Source organism: Saccoglossus kowalevskii, chromosome 19, assembly GCF_978046115.1.
Source record: "Saccoglossus kowalevskii chromosome 19, keSacKowa6.1, whole genome shotgun sequence".
Lineage (NCBI taxonomy): Eukaryota > Metazoa > Hemichordata > Enteropneusta > Harrimaniidae > Saccoglossus > Saccoglossus kowalevskii.
The window spans coordinates 19674014-19691840 of NC_140659.1; the positions used below are offsets into that span (position 1 = coordinate 19674014).

The 17827-nt window shown below is 36.4% G+C and overlaps 1 protein-coding gene across 1 annotated transcript; it reads right to left on the reverse strand.

Moving 5' to 3' along the window:
* Window positions 1-1737: 1737 nt before the first annotated feature.
* LOC100378242 (neuronal acetylcholine receptor subunit alpha-10-like) lies at window positions 1738-10363 on the reverse strand. Its single transcript, XM_002740538.2, has 6 exons — window positions 10291-10363; window positions 5758-5900; window positions 4992-5036; window positions 4005-4114; window positions 2995-3530; window positions 1738-2330 (listed from the first exon to the last, which is right to left on the reverse strand). Exons 1-6 carry the CDS (start codon window positions 10361-10363, stop codon window positions 1738-1740), a joined length of 1500 nt encoding a protein of 499 aa, XP_002740584.2.
* Between the last annotated feature and the right edge of the window lie 7464 nt (window positions 10364-17827).

Consider the following 17827-nt stretch of genomic DNA (forward strand, 5'->3'; position numbering starts at 1 on the left):
AAGTCTTCAGTAGTTCATACACTCATCAAATCAGACACGCCGCCTCTATAGCAGTGGTTCAGAATTCCTCAAATATGCATCTCCATGACTACGTGAATCAGATATCTCATCAATCTAATCCCTTATTAATGTTTGAAAGAAAACCAATTAAAAACAATTAAGTAAATGTCTACGCGACGTTTTGAATAACAATATGTTTGATTCGAAGGCAACGAAATCCAAATCTAACCGAGTAGTAGAAGATCTTTTCATCACTTTTTGAGTTATAAATGAAAAATCCTCCCCTAGAGTGTTGTTTCCATGTCAACAAGATCCACATCTCTCTTGAATTCGCGCACACAGACTAGAGACCATCATCTTTGCGCTAGTTTAGAAGGCTGCGAAATGGATACATGGGATAGATTTGAGTCCCTGCAATATAAGATGTATTAAACTGGTTCTACCTCATCTGTGGTTGGTAGGAAACCTACCCAGTTACGATTGCCTCTTGGTATAATTCTGTCTAATTAATGAGCAGAAACAAAAAAAAATGTACAATAAAATAATTTAAAATAAAAACACTGTGTAATGAAAAATACATGTAATACAACTACTCTAATAACATGCGCTTGCGTCAGATGGTCATAGCGTGTCATTGTTAACAAACAAGCGTCTACCCATGAGCCTTTGCGTTTTTAGCGTGTGATGTTATCGTCGCTTGGGATTCAATTCACGCGCGTGCGTAGGTGACGACCCTCCCGCTTTCGCGACATACAGCCATAGTTGAAACCAGTATGTACATGAGTTTTAGTTCCAAATTGATTTATCGCGTTCTATGGTACCCTTAACCGATATAACAGAGTACAAACAGTAACGACACACGGTCGAAACACAAACAAGACACCGGTCATGTTCATCATAGGTTTACATAAACAATCAATCACTATCATCATAACACAAATAGGTCAACAGTAATATTACCAACACATTAATTAACAATGCTGTATGTGTTACAACCTTTGACCTTATGCCCCAACCTATACTGTCCTTACGTTATTAGTGTTATACAATGTGCAGACTGTCGCGTCGCGTTTAGTCAGTGGTACGCTCGACTCCAATGCATATGCTAATTTGCAAAATCCCTGCTCGGCAACCATGACTCTACAATATTCTCAAATATATCTTAATGTTCAATAGAATCTCAACAACCAACACAGAGCTTGTATGCTTCAGGCATTACTATTAATACCAGATATTCAACAAATTAGCTAAAGAATTAACACCCGTAATTCTCAAACAAACACAATATTACAACAGGCGGACATGTTATTAACCTAACATAAGTTATTATCAGCCACACTACGCCATATTTAATTTTTTGTATATGGTTATTATTTTTATCATGATATGGTGTTCTTTTAAACAACACACACTGCTAGTACGTCAGCGAATAGCAAAAAACGTATATTTAAATAAATCGTCTATATAAGTTCGTCTTTTTCAAAAAGTATACCATCCTAGAATTCACTAATTCGTCATCTTGTAACCGCACCGATTATTACATAAGATGTTGTCATTAACTCCAAATACTAATTGTCTGTCATATATATATATATATATATATATATATATATATATATTATATACATATCCCCAAATTACAATCATATATCGTTATATACATTATAGCACGCCCTCTACGATATATACCGCGTATTTCCACATGACATTTATAATTTCCGTCATTTATAATTGAATTTACCAGGAAATTCTTCCCTGTGCACGAAGATACATAACTACCGACAAAACAAAAACATACAGGACAAAAACCCACATTAAAATCCTATCTATAACTTGAGCCATTTCTTGCCATTGGTGAATTATCTTCTTTCGTTTGTCCTTCCGTTTTGCTCTTGCTACCAGAAATTCGAGATGCTGACAAATGTCGTGCAACTGCTTATCCTGCTTAGGAGTGTCTTCGTTCTGGGAGCGTGGGCTCTCATTGTTGAGTCTGTGGGTGGCGCTCTCACTAATTGACGAAGTATTTTCCAGCATTCCGCTTATTGTGCGTGTGTTTCCATTCATCGACATTTCCGTCAATGGCAGAAGTACATTTGTGTAGCAATACGGACTGGCAGTCGCATTGCCAGTTTCTGTACTTTCCTGGTTAATCTTATTCTGTTCCTTTTCCTGACCCATGCAGACAGCGGGCGCTAATATTTCGAAGACGAGAAAGCGCACCCATTTCGGTAAGTCCGTCGTGTCTGTTTCAGTATGAAAAATGTTCAACACCCAGACGTTCATGACGCACGAGAAACACACCATTACTATCATACTTGCAAAGTATTGTGCTAAAAAAAGACAACACAATATTAAACATAATTAAATCAGCTTACAATTCTTCTTAGATTTTACAGTCGTGACAGCAAGGGCCTGTTTAAGTTGACCTCAGGAAAAACGTCAAAAGATTCTCATAAACATACTATATACACGATACCGTGTATCATTTGCATATGTATATTGACATTGTGTGAATAGTTTTGCGTAATATAAATTATCATGTAGTTGCATTGCATTCATTGAAATGTCGTGACTTATACTTGTGTCGCGACTAAACCTTTAGTGTCCACCATTGGAAATTCTTTTTATAGAACATAATTAAATCCCTCTTTGCAGTCGAAATTTGTTTAAATTATGTTTTTGTTTCACACACAAAACTCACATTAGCATACCAAATACATGTAAATGTAATTGTTTAAATTGCCACCGGCAACAACAGGATTAGGTGCGTTAATAAATTAAACTGGTTGATTTAATTTCATTTAAGTTCATAAACCGTCAAAGGATTCGCATATACATACTTTATACACGATATCATAACCCAATAGTTACCATAGTTTTCCAAATGTTCTGATTTATTATTAACAGGCACTTCGGAAGAGTCGTAGCCTCCATCACCCCAAGCATTTCCCTGAGTACACGCGGGTATTATCAAATGTTTACGTGAATACCTACCTATAATTGGCACACTGTCTCCTGTTGGAGGCATCGTTTGAGCTACTAGCTGATGGAATACGATCAAAGACAAGAGATTGGTAATAGTGAGCGTAATCTTCTCGCCAGACTCTGCTGGAAGCCAGAATCCCAGCAAGGTGAGTCCGGCAATCAAGAGGTTGGGCATTAACAGATTGAATACGTAAAATAGCGGCATCCGTTTTATCACAAGTGTAAACGTCACATCGGGATATGGCCACGGGCAACATCCATAATATATCACATTTCTCTGTGCAGGCGCAGAGACGATTTCCCACTCTCCATTTTCCAAAAAGGTTCCCGTGTCTACCGAGTCGCTGCGGTTTACGATGTCCATCTGATAGCCGTTATACGACCAGGAACCGAATTTGAAGAAACACGATTGCTGGTCGAATGGAAATTTCCACAGGTCCACTCTGCATGATGCTTTAACTATAGCCGGTGTCAACCAGTACACGGTTCCATCTGAATAAAGGATTACCATCGTTTCGTCAATTCGCAGGAATTCCTCATCAATACTGAGAAAATAATTAATATTAATATGAATTCATGTAATGCTGGAAACCTTTTTTAGTCTATTTCGTCGGCGCCTTTCATTCTTACAATGGTTGTCGCTTCAGTAATTAACCTGTCCGCTATTCCAGATACATTTCACATGATTGTTACGACAAATTGTCTACCTGGCCCCGGGTAATCTATAATTGTCCCAATTACATTTCAAACTTTCTACTGATTGCTTTAAATTGTCCCATTATCATTTACATAAAATCAAAGTTTGCCAATTCAATATCGAGTTGTCAAATTGTCGAATTATTTCTTGCGAGGAAAGTAAATAAAGAACAAAACAATACTAACACTAACAAAACACTTACTTCATCAGCAATTATGGAATTAATTTCAAACGAACCTGTAGATATCATCACTTGATTATATAAGTCATTTTTTTGTCATCGCAGTTGAATATAGGTTAAAATACCGGAAGTGACACTTACTTGTTATATAGTTTTATATCCGGTAGCCATACCATATGCAATGGTATTGTTAATTCTGATGTGCCACCATATTCCGATGAATTCCACTGAAGAAATTCGTCCTTCCATAACTGAAATATGACGTGCGAAATATAAAAAGGATTTTCCAATTGAAAGATTTAATAATGAGTGTTGCGTGTGGTTTTATATTGACTTCATTGCATGAATGTAAAACGACTATTGATTTGGATTCTGCCTCAAAATATCGCTTCCTTAAAGCGGGGGTGTCGTCAGCTGCGCATGTGTCAGACGGCCACAACGTGTCATTGTTTACAAACAAGCGTCTACCCATGAGCCTTTGCGTTTTTAGCGTGTGTTGTTATCGTCGCTTGGGACTCAATTCCCGCGCGTGCGCAGGTGACGACACTCCCGCTTTAAAATTACGTGGAATTTATGTGTTTTGATGAATTGAAAATGTGACATTCATTTGCATATATTGACATTGGGAGAATAGTTTTGCGTAACATAAATTAACATGTAGTTGCATCCGTTAAAGTTTCGTGACTTCACGACGAGGAATACACTTGGGTCCCGGCTAAATCTTAAGTGTCCACCATTGAAAATTAGTTTTTTATTGAACTTAACTTAATCCTTTGTTTGCAGTCGAGATGTGTTTAAATTATGTGTTATTTTTTTGTTTCACACACAAAACTCACATTAGTATACCAAATTATTTGCTAAATGGCCACCGTCAACAACAGAAGTAGGTGGGTTAATAAATTGAACTGATTGATTTAATTGAACATGGGTACGCCATCTACGTTCATTTCGCGACAATTGAACAGATAATTACAACAAATGACACCTAATGAATCAAATAGTTCGTAAAATGGTAACGTCAATATATTATCATATTTAAGCGCACAAACATTGTTTCTCGTGTTGAAATCGGATTTTTCTGATTTGGTATTTATATACACATTTAGTATTGTGTTGCATCCTACTTACCATTCTTAACCAAACACTCAGAGACAACCTTTGACTTACTTCATCCTGAAATAAATTAAGATTGCCAAGCTAGTTATAATAGAACCAAAGAAGTGACCGAAGAAATATAGCGGAACAGATTCTTGGTATAGTCACAATACTAACTAGCTTGTTTATTGCCGCTGACATGAGTGTGATGTGACATATGGATGAATAGCTTAAACAAAATATACGTGCTGACGTTGAGAACGCTCGTCATGCACGAGTGCGCGCGCCAGGGATGCTGCATAGCTGTTTCTTGTATGTGCTGACATCGCGAACGTTCGTTATGCACGCGCGCGCGCGCGCCGGGGTTGCTGCATGGCCGTGTCTGATTTGCGCTGACTTCGAGAACGCTTGTCGTATACGCATGCGTCAGGGATGTTTTGTTGCCGTTTCTTGCACGTGCTGACTTTGAACACTTGTTATACATATGCGAAATTTGGGCATGACATTTCAACGTCATCTGTGCGTGATCTATTTCATACTGTTGCCTAAGAAGCGCGTGAAAGTACTTTCAACGAGATGAATGCGGTAAATACCTAAACACAAACACAGAATTGATTGATTGTGTATAACATGCGTAGTGTAAGTGTATTAGACGTACTACTTTGTCATCAATTGTGTATATTTAAAATGTGATTTTTTTGGTTGATTTTAAATCAATATATGTCAGCGAGCGCTAAAGACCTCTGTCACTATTTCTACATCGAGCGGCCGTCCCCGGCCACGAGATTCATTTGCTTACCATGCTAATCATCTGTTTTACCGCCATTCCAAGCGCCAAACTTATTTGGGTAGAATCGTTATAGACTGGTCTGATCATCGTATTATAGTTCTTAAATAGGTCGTCTAATAAGCGAATCTTCGGTGTTTTCTCGTACAGTAGACCTGTAATAGAGATAACAGAACGGTATATATATATATATATATATATATATATATATATATATATATATATATATATATATATACACATTGTCAAGAAAGTGCACATCAACTTAAAAATAATAGTCTTAGTTCCATTTGCAATTGTATGTGGATTTCAAAAGGTTGTAATTATGTCAAATTAAAGATCGTGATATAGTGTTTAGTCGGTGGACGTGTAAAATGACTGATGACGGAAACGCAGTTGAAATATATAAAAATCATTGACAGCTACGTAAACATGTGCTGAGTGTGCCCATTTAGTCAATGTGTGTTCGTGTTCATTACACAGTCTTTTGGCCAAGGAGCAGAGCGTTTGGCGCATCTCGATCTGGAACGCATCTCGTGTGGAATATTTCAAGTTCTCAATTACAATACAGAAGGTCTAACTAATGCAGCGATCGATTTTCGAACGGATTGCTGCAACAGTTTAGTGTGTGGGATTTGAGGTGTACATTTATCTGGGTTATAGGGTGGAATAAGATCACACCACGCCCGAACAATGTATTAACTCAATGGGAATGTGTGGCGATAGAGCGTTGTTTGTCTGTCCCCTGGTCTGTGGACAGTCGTCTAATACAGCCACAATACAAAAATACAAAGCAGCACTGAAAACTTATTTGTTCAGGAAGACATTTAAATATGTGGGAATGTAAATACGTTTTGTTTATTGCTGATTATTTTGTATTTTTGTTGTTGTTGTCGGCGGACAATATAAGTGAATTATTAATTAAAATGCTTGTAATTTGTCCAACTGATGTGTAAAGGATAAACAAATATTACTGGCAACTTGTTGTTTGTCGGAATGTCATTCTGATAATCCCTGGCACGAAGTTAATAGAAATTCACTGGGAAATAGTTCTTCAACGTATGCTCACACCTGTTCTCACCTGGTGTATGCTATAATGTTCATGTATCGTGTTAGCTCCCATGTGTGTAAAACACAAACGAGAGAAAATGTCGTACCGATGTCTGTACGTCCGTCCGCCCGCCTCTCTGTCTATCCATCCCATGATTGGCTGAATTGGAATGAAATTTGGCACACAGCTATTATATCACGAGCACCAGACCATATCAGATTCTGGTACAAATCCGTGTATGGTAATATGAATAATAATTGGTCAGTTTTAACATGTTTTGTTTTGTTTTTTTGCATCTGTTGCATGATTGTTATTTATGTAGATCAATATTAATCTGTTCAGTTTAATTATCTAATTTACATAATAATTAACTGTTTTCATCGTTTTTGTTTGTATCGTAACATTTTGCTCAAGTGAATTGAAACTAAGTTCATTCATACTGTTTATGTTCAATATCTAATGTTATTCCAAAATTGAATCTGTGCATATCAATTAGACAATTAGCTTACTAATTAAGTGTTTTCAGCTTGGTTATTCTGTATCACAGCAACAGTTTGAATTGATCTGCTCAATTAATTAGCAAGTTGGAGTTAATAAACACACAGAGAAGCGCATTCAGTTTATGTCTGATCCTACCGTCTTTTGCAGTGTACTTTTTAGTGTCAGTTGTTTTGTTTTGGCGATTGTTGTCATTATACAGTTGTATTCCTGAATATTATCCAATCGGGTCAGGCGTTTTCATTCACGTGAAACTATTTCTTATAAAATGACTTGAAAAATCGACAGGCAAACAACTTTTATACTTGAAAGATACTTTCTAGTGTCCTTTGCGCTTGTGGGCCCTGGCCGTCGCCCGGAGTGAAAATGTGTATTCGACGCCTTGTATTTGAGTCATCAATACTACACACTCCTAGCACGTGCGAATATTGAATGTTTACAGATAGTATTGTGCATGATAGAAACGACCATTGTTGTGTTTGTATTAGCCTCAGTCAATACTCGCGTGACGGGGTACCACACATGACATTAAACGTTACCCATAATTCTTCATGATTTTTACTACAGTATATACATCGATGCTAAAATTGTTAATTACATAATATATTGAACCCTATTGAATTGCTAAGAAATTTGTTCCTTTTGTTTTTCAAAAGTAAGTTTCACAATATTTAATTAGAATGTCAAATTTAGCTTCAAGTCTGGTGTATGTTGTATGTTGCCAATTTTTAGGACTACAATCGTAGCATAATTACTCACTCTCATCACTTAGTAATAAGTTAATGTTTAGTTACACCAATTCAAAGACACAGCCAGGTGATCGGTGATTTTCTTAGGCAATCACGAATTGTTCGGTGTGAATGTTATCCAGATTTGTAATATTGTTCACAAAAACCGATACTACTCTTACAAATCTCAAAAATATTCGGCATTTCGGGGAAAATGTAAGTTGTACTGGTGACATTTATATACCAATATTTATTAGTACAATTAAACACATACGATTGTGGATAATTACAATCATATTTTGATCTCGGGATTTGTTTATCTATAAAAAAAACTGTGTACCATTAGTCTTGAATCCTGTTGCAATTTTTCAATCCTTTATTAAAACCACAAGTAAGTAAAATTGGTTCGAGTACGTTCTTCTTATATTAGTGGTTAGTGTGTTGTTTCACCAACAAATTGAACATTCGGCGAATATTTGTACAGTATGTCGGCCAAATCAATGAAATAATGCATCACGGCCTATTGTATTGAGTAAGGCGTGATCAGATGTAGCCATGGTAATATTACTGTAAAAATATGAATGATTGATAGTGTGTTTGTTGTATGCCAGATATATGATATACCGCTTTTGAACATCTACTGTTTATTCTATTCCTCAATTAAAACATGCATTATTGAAAATTACATAATTGTGTAAGTCAATTAAATGTAAATTTACAAATTTCCTTGAAATTATTACAATTAGTTTCATGTTACAGTTTTTAGTTGTTAGCTATGAGAGTAAATAAATGTATTAATTATTACGTAACAAAACCATTTAGAAATATATAGCCTGGAGATTCGTTGGTGCTTTGTTTGTGATTTTAGTTTAGTATCATCAAAGTAACTACGCGCCAGAAGGCCTTCCCAGACAGAAAATGCGATAAATCTGATAGCATATCCGGAACACTTATGTAGTCATGCGACTTTGTCCGTGATAATAACATTACTATACTGATGTATTTGCTAAGCAATCGTTTTTACCGCCCAAAAATAATTTAATAACATAGTCTAGTTCCAAGAAGCAGGTGCATGCCTTTGTCATGCGAAAACGCATATATTTAGTTATTGATTATTCTGAAAGTGTAATATGCATTAAACAGTTTACTGGTGCACAGGCGGCGAGTGTTTTTTATTTTTTGTTATTGTATGTATGTATATCTAGGATGCAAAATAAACTGAATAATGATTGATTCCTACAGATTACTTGAATATATGAATAATCGAAAAACCCACACCCATAAAAAATATGTCACTACCATTGCGTGGCGTCGATATTCAACTATTCACACTCAGGTATTTATAATAAGAACATTATGCTCGCGCATATTATATGCGACCCTTTAACACAGCGGTTCAGTCAACGCTCTTACTCCTGATTGGGCTTCCAGGCTAAAGTACAGCTACACATGTTGGAAATATCGTGGCTGTACATATGATAAATCCACTAAAAACCTAAAACAAAATTAGCATTGCACATGGTGTACATAATTAGCAATACATAAATGTCATGATGCATATTTAAATTGCTTGACAATGAACGCACGTGTCACGAGCGCCATATTGTTTGTTAAATGTGTTATATATGGAGCTTCAATTTCATATTCAATAGTAAAATTAATCAGTGTGGTATCAGTTGTTGATGACTGTGAAGTCACGAAGCTCGCGGTATACTAAGGCCTGGGTAATATATTATATTCTCGAAAGTAATGAATAAATAACCAAAAATGAATGAATTTTCACCGATACATTGCTGAACTACGGTACCACGCATATGAAAAGTGACTCTCCGTCTTTATAAAAAATTATAAAATTAAAATATTAAAATGTATTCAGTATGTGTTTACGCACTGCCTGCTATATTAATTAGATGTGACGATGGGTCAAGTGATAATTTAGGCATATTTACATTGTTTGAGTTAGTGCCGTTAAAGATCTTATTTAACATTTGGTAATGTCTGTATTATTTTATGACAAGTCTTCTTAAAGTGGGGGAGTCATCACGCATGCCTCAGATGGTCATAGCGTGTCACTGTTCAGAAACAAGCGTTTACCCATGAGCCTATGCGTTCTTATCGTGTGTTGTTATCGTTGCTTGGGACTCAATTCCCGCGCGTGCGCAGGTGACGACCCTCCCGCTTTATGTTTATGTTTTTGGAAAGAAGACTGTGTTTAAACTCCAACTGCGTTATGTGTGTTCTATAGAATATTCAAATGAACATACGTACCTGTTGAAACTCCCACAAGACAGCCTATCACAAGACATACACATAACCCGTGATTTACACCGAGTCCTAGCATGATTGATAGTGGTGGTGACGACACGGTATGTTTTACGTCACATTTCAACGGAATAAGTAATTTCCTGAACTTGAGCTCGGGACTCGATTGAAGAGGATAGTTAAACTCCGCCCGTGGTGACAATTTTCAACGTCCTGTCTAAAAAACAAACACCATGAAATAAACAATTAGCTTAAAACTACTTCTGATATACATGAATATGACTTAATTATGCTAACGTTCCATTAGTTGTGTGGGGACGACGGGGAGTGTGAAATGAATATAGGACTAGTTTGTGAAGGTGAATGTGGCTAAGCGTAGTAAAACTGATCGTTGACAGCCATGACACACACACACACACACACCCACACATACTTGTATTGCAATATGTTCCGAGGACTTCATTGGATTAACTTTTAATATAGTTGAATTAACTTTTAATATAGTTGCGATATGAACTCGATTAAAACGCGTTCCTATATAGGGTTGCGTTTTAATTGGAGTTTAATTAAACTCAATTACAATGCAATACAATGGAGAATTGCATTTTAATTAAGTTTAATTAAACAAGAGTTGAATATCCGGTGACTGAACATAGAAATGTTTGCGAAGCTTAGGTTTAGTATCGGGGTAAGGTATGGTACAATTATATTAATATTAATATAACGTGAACCATACCTTCCCCCGATACTAAACCTAAGCTACGCAAAACGTATTAATAATCGAATTAACTATTAATATAAATTATGTTTTCCGAGGACTATGAAAAAGGTCCTCGGAAGGTGTGTATGTCCTCGGAAGTAGGTATATATCTGTATTTTTGTCCTCGCAACATATAGCAATCCAAACACACACACACACACACACACACACACACACACACACACACATATATATATATATATATATATATATATATATATATATATATATATATATATATATATATATATATATATATATATATATATATATATATATATATATATATCTGTCCTTCTAATTTAATCGCGACTACTGGTAAGGTTATGAAATTGTTACTATCAATGAAGATGTAATTCTTTGCTCGCAATGTGATTTTATAAAAGCAACCCGCGAGAGCGGCAACAACTACAACTATGAAAATAGTTTTCCGTATTTAGCTTCCGTTGTTACAGAATATTAATACTAATCAGTGGGTGTTGTAATGGGCAAATAGTCGTGGACTCAGAGTTCGAACCCCGAATGGTTGAATACCGGATTGGACTAAATGCTATGTTCGGTATTGGCATTTGACAATGCCTAGTTGACGCCGGATTATTAAATTGTCATAATACCACCATGATATTAAGATTGTTAGGAATAATGTCTCGTGGCTATGAGTATTGTTTATGTGTCAAAATACACTATAAATTTGCTTCGAGCTTGCACCTGAACTTGCAACTCGCACATGAAAACATTGATAATGTAGTGACACTGTTTTTATTGAGCCTTCTTCCGCCGCGTTTTTGAAGACACCTCAAAATGTATAGCACTTCCTATCAAGTAGTATATAGCACACTGTCACGATTAGGATTGTGTTCGTAAACATATCTTGATTGTTAATTAACTGCATTACATACTCTTGCTTCTTAGTAGAATACAATAATTTATGGAAGATTATCCCCAATTATTATTCAATTATTTGAAATCCCAATTCACCCCATTCAACAATTCCACAGCTTTGAAACCTTAAAACTGACAGTGGAATTTAATATCCATATTTCGTAACGTCCAGTTCCATAACAGTTGCATACAGATTTTTTTCGTCAGCTTACGTTTTGTTTACTCGTACTAGTGATTTCCATTGGAAGAGCGCATCGGATTGTGGGACAAACACAAATGTCGCACATGCGCAGCGCGACGACCACCGCCCTTTAATAGTATGTGAGCGGCTTAGACAGCGTGTTTTTTACTGGGGTATCGCTTTGTAGCGGCATATAATCATAATTTATACTTTAGGTTTTATGTAATGTATATGAGACAACATTTGAATTGAGAAAGGTACATTTTTTTTTACTTTGCATAAAAATGATTATGACAAGCTACCACAATTGCCTCTGTTTCTTCGCTTCGCTATTGAAAAAAAGACTCCAGTATATTTGCTACACGATTCATCTGCGCTCCGAAATTAAACGTGGTGCGCGTTGATTGGTCAATGAGAAAATTATTTATTCACGTCATTTGCACACGTTACCGAAAGTAAGTCAGTTGGCGCCATGGAGTCTCACAAATCCTGTCTACATATAATCGAATGGTTCGATTAATTCTCAGTTCTCTATTTCGCTTGAATATATCGCCGAATGGGCGGAAAGCTTAACATTGGGTGGGTGGAAATTTCGTACGTTTGCAGTCGAGTATTCGAGAAATCACTTCAGTGCACCTCGCTGGATGTAGAAATATCTACATCGGTTGATGAATGTGTCAGGATATCATGCCATTCAAGAGAGTTTACATCATTTTCTCAAAACTGTCAGGTTGTCTCTTGCAACATTATATCTACCGCTAGTCCACGTCTACGTGATTAACGACAGTGAAACGTTGAAAGACAAAAGACGACTCAGTAATATTACACTGCACACCCTACACAAACACCACCCGATATCCCAGTTCGGAGTTTATTGTAACGAAGAGTATTGTTTATTTTTTAATTTAACGTATCGTGATTTTGATTTATGGTTATTTCATTACGATGTCAACTAGCATAATTAAAATTATGGTTGTGTAATGTTTGGTTGGTTTCAGTTATACATTTACGTTGTATTGAAGTTTTATTATTGTGTGATTGGTGATGGAATAACCAGAACTAACAGATAGTGAAAGTGCGTTATGGCGTCTTAACCTTTCAGAACGATTCTAACACTGCGAAAAAGACTTTCCGTTTTCGACATTGTGAAATTCTTTCGTTTTTATGCAGACAATACAGTATTTTTACCAAGTAAAATCATATTTATTGAAGTTATTGTTCATACATGAGTTGTCGAACACACTACATAGTTTGTAATTTCATTAAGCTTCTTTCACACATAATAAGACAAATAAAAGGCAAAAATAGAGAATATCGCAAATATGGCAAATTATCTTTTTTTCCCGTAATATTCTTGTGTAATCGGTAATTATGAAAATTAGTTTGGTGCATTAGGAATATATTTCGTTTTGAATTACTCTTATTTTAGTATATTTCTGAATTATCTTGTCAAAATCAGTTTTTTGTTGGGTTTTTTTCTCGCAAAAACGATAGAATTTCACAATGTCGAAAACGGAAGGCCTTTATAGTAGTGTTTTCTGTATTTTCAGCATTCGTCCTGTACTATTGAGATTAGTAATGCATTTCCAAGTTATGTTCTATATTTCCGAGCTTTCTATCAAGATACGTTTTCTTTTGCCTAGATCCTAGTATTATAATGCCTCGAAACACACTTGAATATCAAGATATATACTGTATATCATGATGTACGGGTGATATTTGAGGTCACGACAAATTAACTAAATTCAATTGATGCAGAAATCGAAGCCAAAAAAACATGGTCACGGTTTATGGTGTAAGTAATTTGATTAGAATTAAAGAACACGAGATTTAATTAAATCACCGTTGTACGTTATTATATTGAAAATATAATTTGAAAATACAGTCTGTATATAATAGTAGTGCCTATAATAATAATACATAATAGAAAATGTTAAATGGCTTGACATGCATTGCTGCAACATCAATATATGGACTGTGCTATTATCGACTAAAATTGTGAAGGACTGTGATTAATTCAATTACATTTTGCGCAAATGAACTTCCGTCAAATTGAACTATTATCTGTTTTACTGGATATAGTTCGCTCTGACGACTGTAAAGCGTCTTAGTCTTTGTGTGGTGCGCGTTCAAATTCAATGTCCAATCAATGTTCATGTATATTGAAAGCGTTGTATATTTCGCGTGGGACCCATATCGAATAAAACACGAGCAACGATTGTGGCGATGCTCTCGATATGAGACATGTACCATAACAAATCACATAACAGTGGTAATTAGTGCAGTAATTGTCGACTAGCACTAGCACGTAAATCCGTGGCATATGATGGCCATTCGTTTATTCCATTGTATAGTCTGTGCGTTAAAGAACTTGAGATTAGGGAATGTTGGAAACGGTTCACAGGTTTTCTAAAACATCAATATTTTGTCGTTTTATTGCAAAAAAACAACATCAACTCAGTTTGCCCTAATAAGTTCGTTAATGCGTTACACAATGGAATAAACGAATGCCCACCAAATGCCAGGGATTCTCATTTTAGTGTATTATTTGTTCGTGAGTGCATGTCGAACATCAACAACCCTAGGTTAATGTGCTTTCAGGTGATATTCGTCGTTATCGATTGACATGGGAAATGTAGTTTTGTCTCCCGCATTTTTGCATATAAACATATGACATATAAATTATTGATGGGATAACTACTATATATGTATCATGTGTTCAATTTATTTTATTGGGTCTGACTTTATTATCCTTTTCCAACGTTTTATTTTTCGTTTAAAATAAAGTTAGATACTAGTCAGCCAATTTGCGCTGGTCTCTATGCTTTTTTCGTTCCAAAGACTTTTCCCACAGCAGTTTCACTTGTCAAATGATAAAAAACGACCGCAATGTTATCGCTTTATATGTAATTCCTGCCACGCTATTGGTAACAAAGTTGTTCCATATGAAAATTTGTGCTTACTCGAAACTCGTCGTTGGAAAAAAGAATAATAGGAGTGAGGGGAAATACAAATAGGCTTACATTTGTACATACAATGTTTATATTCTTCTATGATTAAAATATCGTTCACGTGTCGCGGATATGGACTATATATCACATGTCGGAACTGCTTTCAACGTAAAGACAAAACAGAACCAGAAATGACGAATACGCATGATATAGGGATATTGCTATTTTAATAAAAACCTAATAATTGTAAACGACATTGTACCTGTCAATAATGTTAGCCGGGTTGTCATTCTGAAAGCATTGTAAATCAATAAGATGAAGCGCAAACAAAATTAAAGGTTTAAGAATATAACTACAACTATATTACAACTATGGTGCGCACGGCGCCATGTTTTCACGCAGATCTCCCGTTTATTTTACGTTATTGTGCCTATGTCATCACTTCTGCAAACTGTAAGTTTAACCTTCAAATGCTCTTACTGAAATTACATATTTGGTTTCAAGCGAGTCGGATTGCTACCTCATGAACACATTGAGAACAATCACAACATTGACTCTACTATCAGGGGTAAATCTTCTTCCACGGGGTCTCCACACTTGTCAGGGGGGAACTCGTCTCGTCTCTGTATCTCGTCCCCTTGAGGGATCGGGGAAGTCACTTTAACTTTACAGTCAAATAAGGCACACACAACGAAATACGTTTCAGCTCTCGTCTTAGTCGGTCAATCGAGCACTCTATAAGACACAGCGCCCTGGGGAAAATCCCCAGGACTGTCGCAAGGCTGACCCAAGACTCGCCCAAGACTGCGTCAAGGCTCGCCCCAAGTCTCTCCAGAACTGCTCTAGACTTAGACTGCGTCTATCGTGGAGTATTCGCCAAGACCAACTCAAACTCTCTTTATTCATTTTCAAAACTCTAACCAATTACAAAACAGTAAAAGACTCTAGGGCGTAACCTTCAATCATAAAGCCAATCACACTAAGTACTGAATACGTCATATCTTTTGATTAATCGTTCACTACATTAATAACTACGGATGTCAGAATAGCGACGGTATCTTGTAATTAGTTCCAAACCACTGAGCCAAGTTCCGTCCAAAACTTCAATTAGGCCTAGGCGATGACAGACATAGCACAGCAATTCAGCTAATAATCAACTAATTAAGTCGGTCAAGAGATACGCGAAAACAATTTCATGACACATCCTTTCACCCAAACTGAGATATGCCTCTCGGCATTGCACGTTCACAAATCAAAGATACCGTCCTCTACTCATCGTCATACAGGTTAAATACAATACTAATAATAAAAGGTATAAATCAAAAAGAGTAAAACACACTAATTAAGTACAATGATTATAAAGTCTAAATACAATGGTTATAAAGTCACAAATATCAACGGTTATAAATCAAAAACAAGGGAAAGGCTACCAAACGACTCACTTTTCTCAAAACGGTTCGCTGAGGTAACCCGTCGCTTCACTTTCTCCGTTACTAAGGTTACAAACTCTATATCAAAAGGTCAAAAAAAAAACTAAGGCGTGGCGGTGTAACCAAGCGATCAGCCAATCGCTGCAGTCGACAGCATGATCACGTGATTACCAGGGATGCGTCTCTCGGTTAAAGCATTGCAAAGCGGTAACTAATAAACAATGAATAAAAAGCTATTAATCAAACTCCTGTCACATACGCTTATAAACTTCAACTGAACTCACAAGTCGTTAATCTAAACAAAAGTCATACGGCGGGGAAACAGAATGCAAAGAAAAATGTCGCTTTCATAACACATTACTCCTCTGGCAAAAAGACGGGGAAAAGTAAAACGATAGAAACTACTGAATTACATATAATCCTGTCAATCATGAACAAAAGCTTGCGTTATCAAACAATACATATATAAGCGCACCAAACTCTCATTCCAAAAGACATCAAAAAACGTTACAAAGGTGCTCTCCACTCAAAAAGCGTCAGAAGTATTCCGGAAACAACACATAAACAAAAACAACTCTTAAAACGTCGGTATCTCTGTACTCGACAAATCTCAAAACTCTTAAAAAACACGTGTGGGGCATCATTCCTCCCATCATATTCCGTACTCATGAACTCATTAAAACTCCATAAAACATCACAAAACTCATAACACTGTGTTGCAAATAATTGTCCACTGAGGCGCGCTTAAATCGTTATAAAGGACCTCGCACGTCACCAAATATCAGTTTAAAACAAAGATCTGGGCGCTTACATACATAAAATTCGACATCACAAAAAAAACGGTAAAAACAATAGGAAAAGCAAGCAATACATTACATTACTGAGCAATAGTGTTGGGATTGTGAAAAGAGTTCAACGTCCTTGAGTTACACAGTGTCAGTTACAGTGTCCAACGAGCGGTTCTCTAAGCAATACACAGATAGCTAAAGTCAAAGTCTATAAGCGTCTCTTCTCTTGTTGCGTTATTCTGGGTCGTTCTTTCATCTTCTTCTTGTCTTTAATGTCGCTCAATTCTTAATTATACAGTCCTATCCGGTACTCGTCCTTCATAAGGGGTTCTGAAATCTTCATGTCTTCAGCGTTGTACATCGGTGCCATACTGCTAACGGTGTTAGTCGTCAAGCGTGGTTTCGTCTCTGCCATCGAGCCAGTTAGTTCGGTTCACAAGAAAGACACATCTTCGCCAATTCACTTTTCTTCACAGGATGTCAATGTGTGTTAAACACCTGCCCGGATTCTCCACCACGTATCAGGGGTAAATCTTCTTCCACGGGGTCTC

Bases quoted from the DNA above. Each gene is read 5' to 3' on its own strand.
- LOC100378242 (XM_002740538.2), bottom strand. From the start codon at position 10,363: ATGCTAGGACTCGGTGTAAATCACGGGTTATGTGTATGTCTTGTGATA. The intron at 5,037-5,757 runs GTAAGCAAATGA...AATTTATTTCAG, and splicing joins TAAAACAGATGATTAGCATG to GATGAAGTAAGTCAAAGGTT. The intron at 4,115-4,991 runs GTAAGTAGGATG...GTCATATTTCAG, and splicing joins TGAGTGTTTGGTTAAGAATG to TTATGGAAGGACGAATTTCT.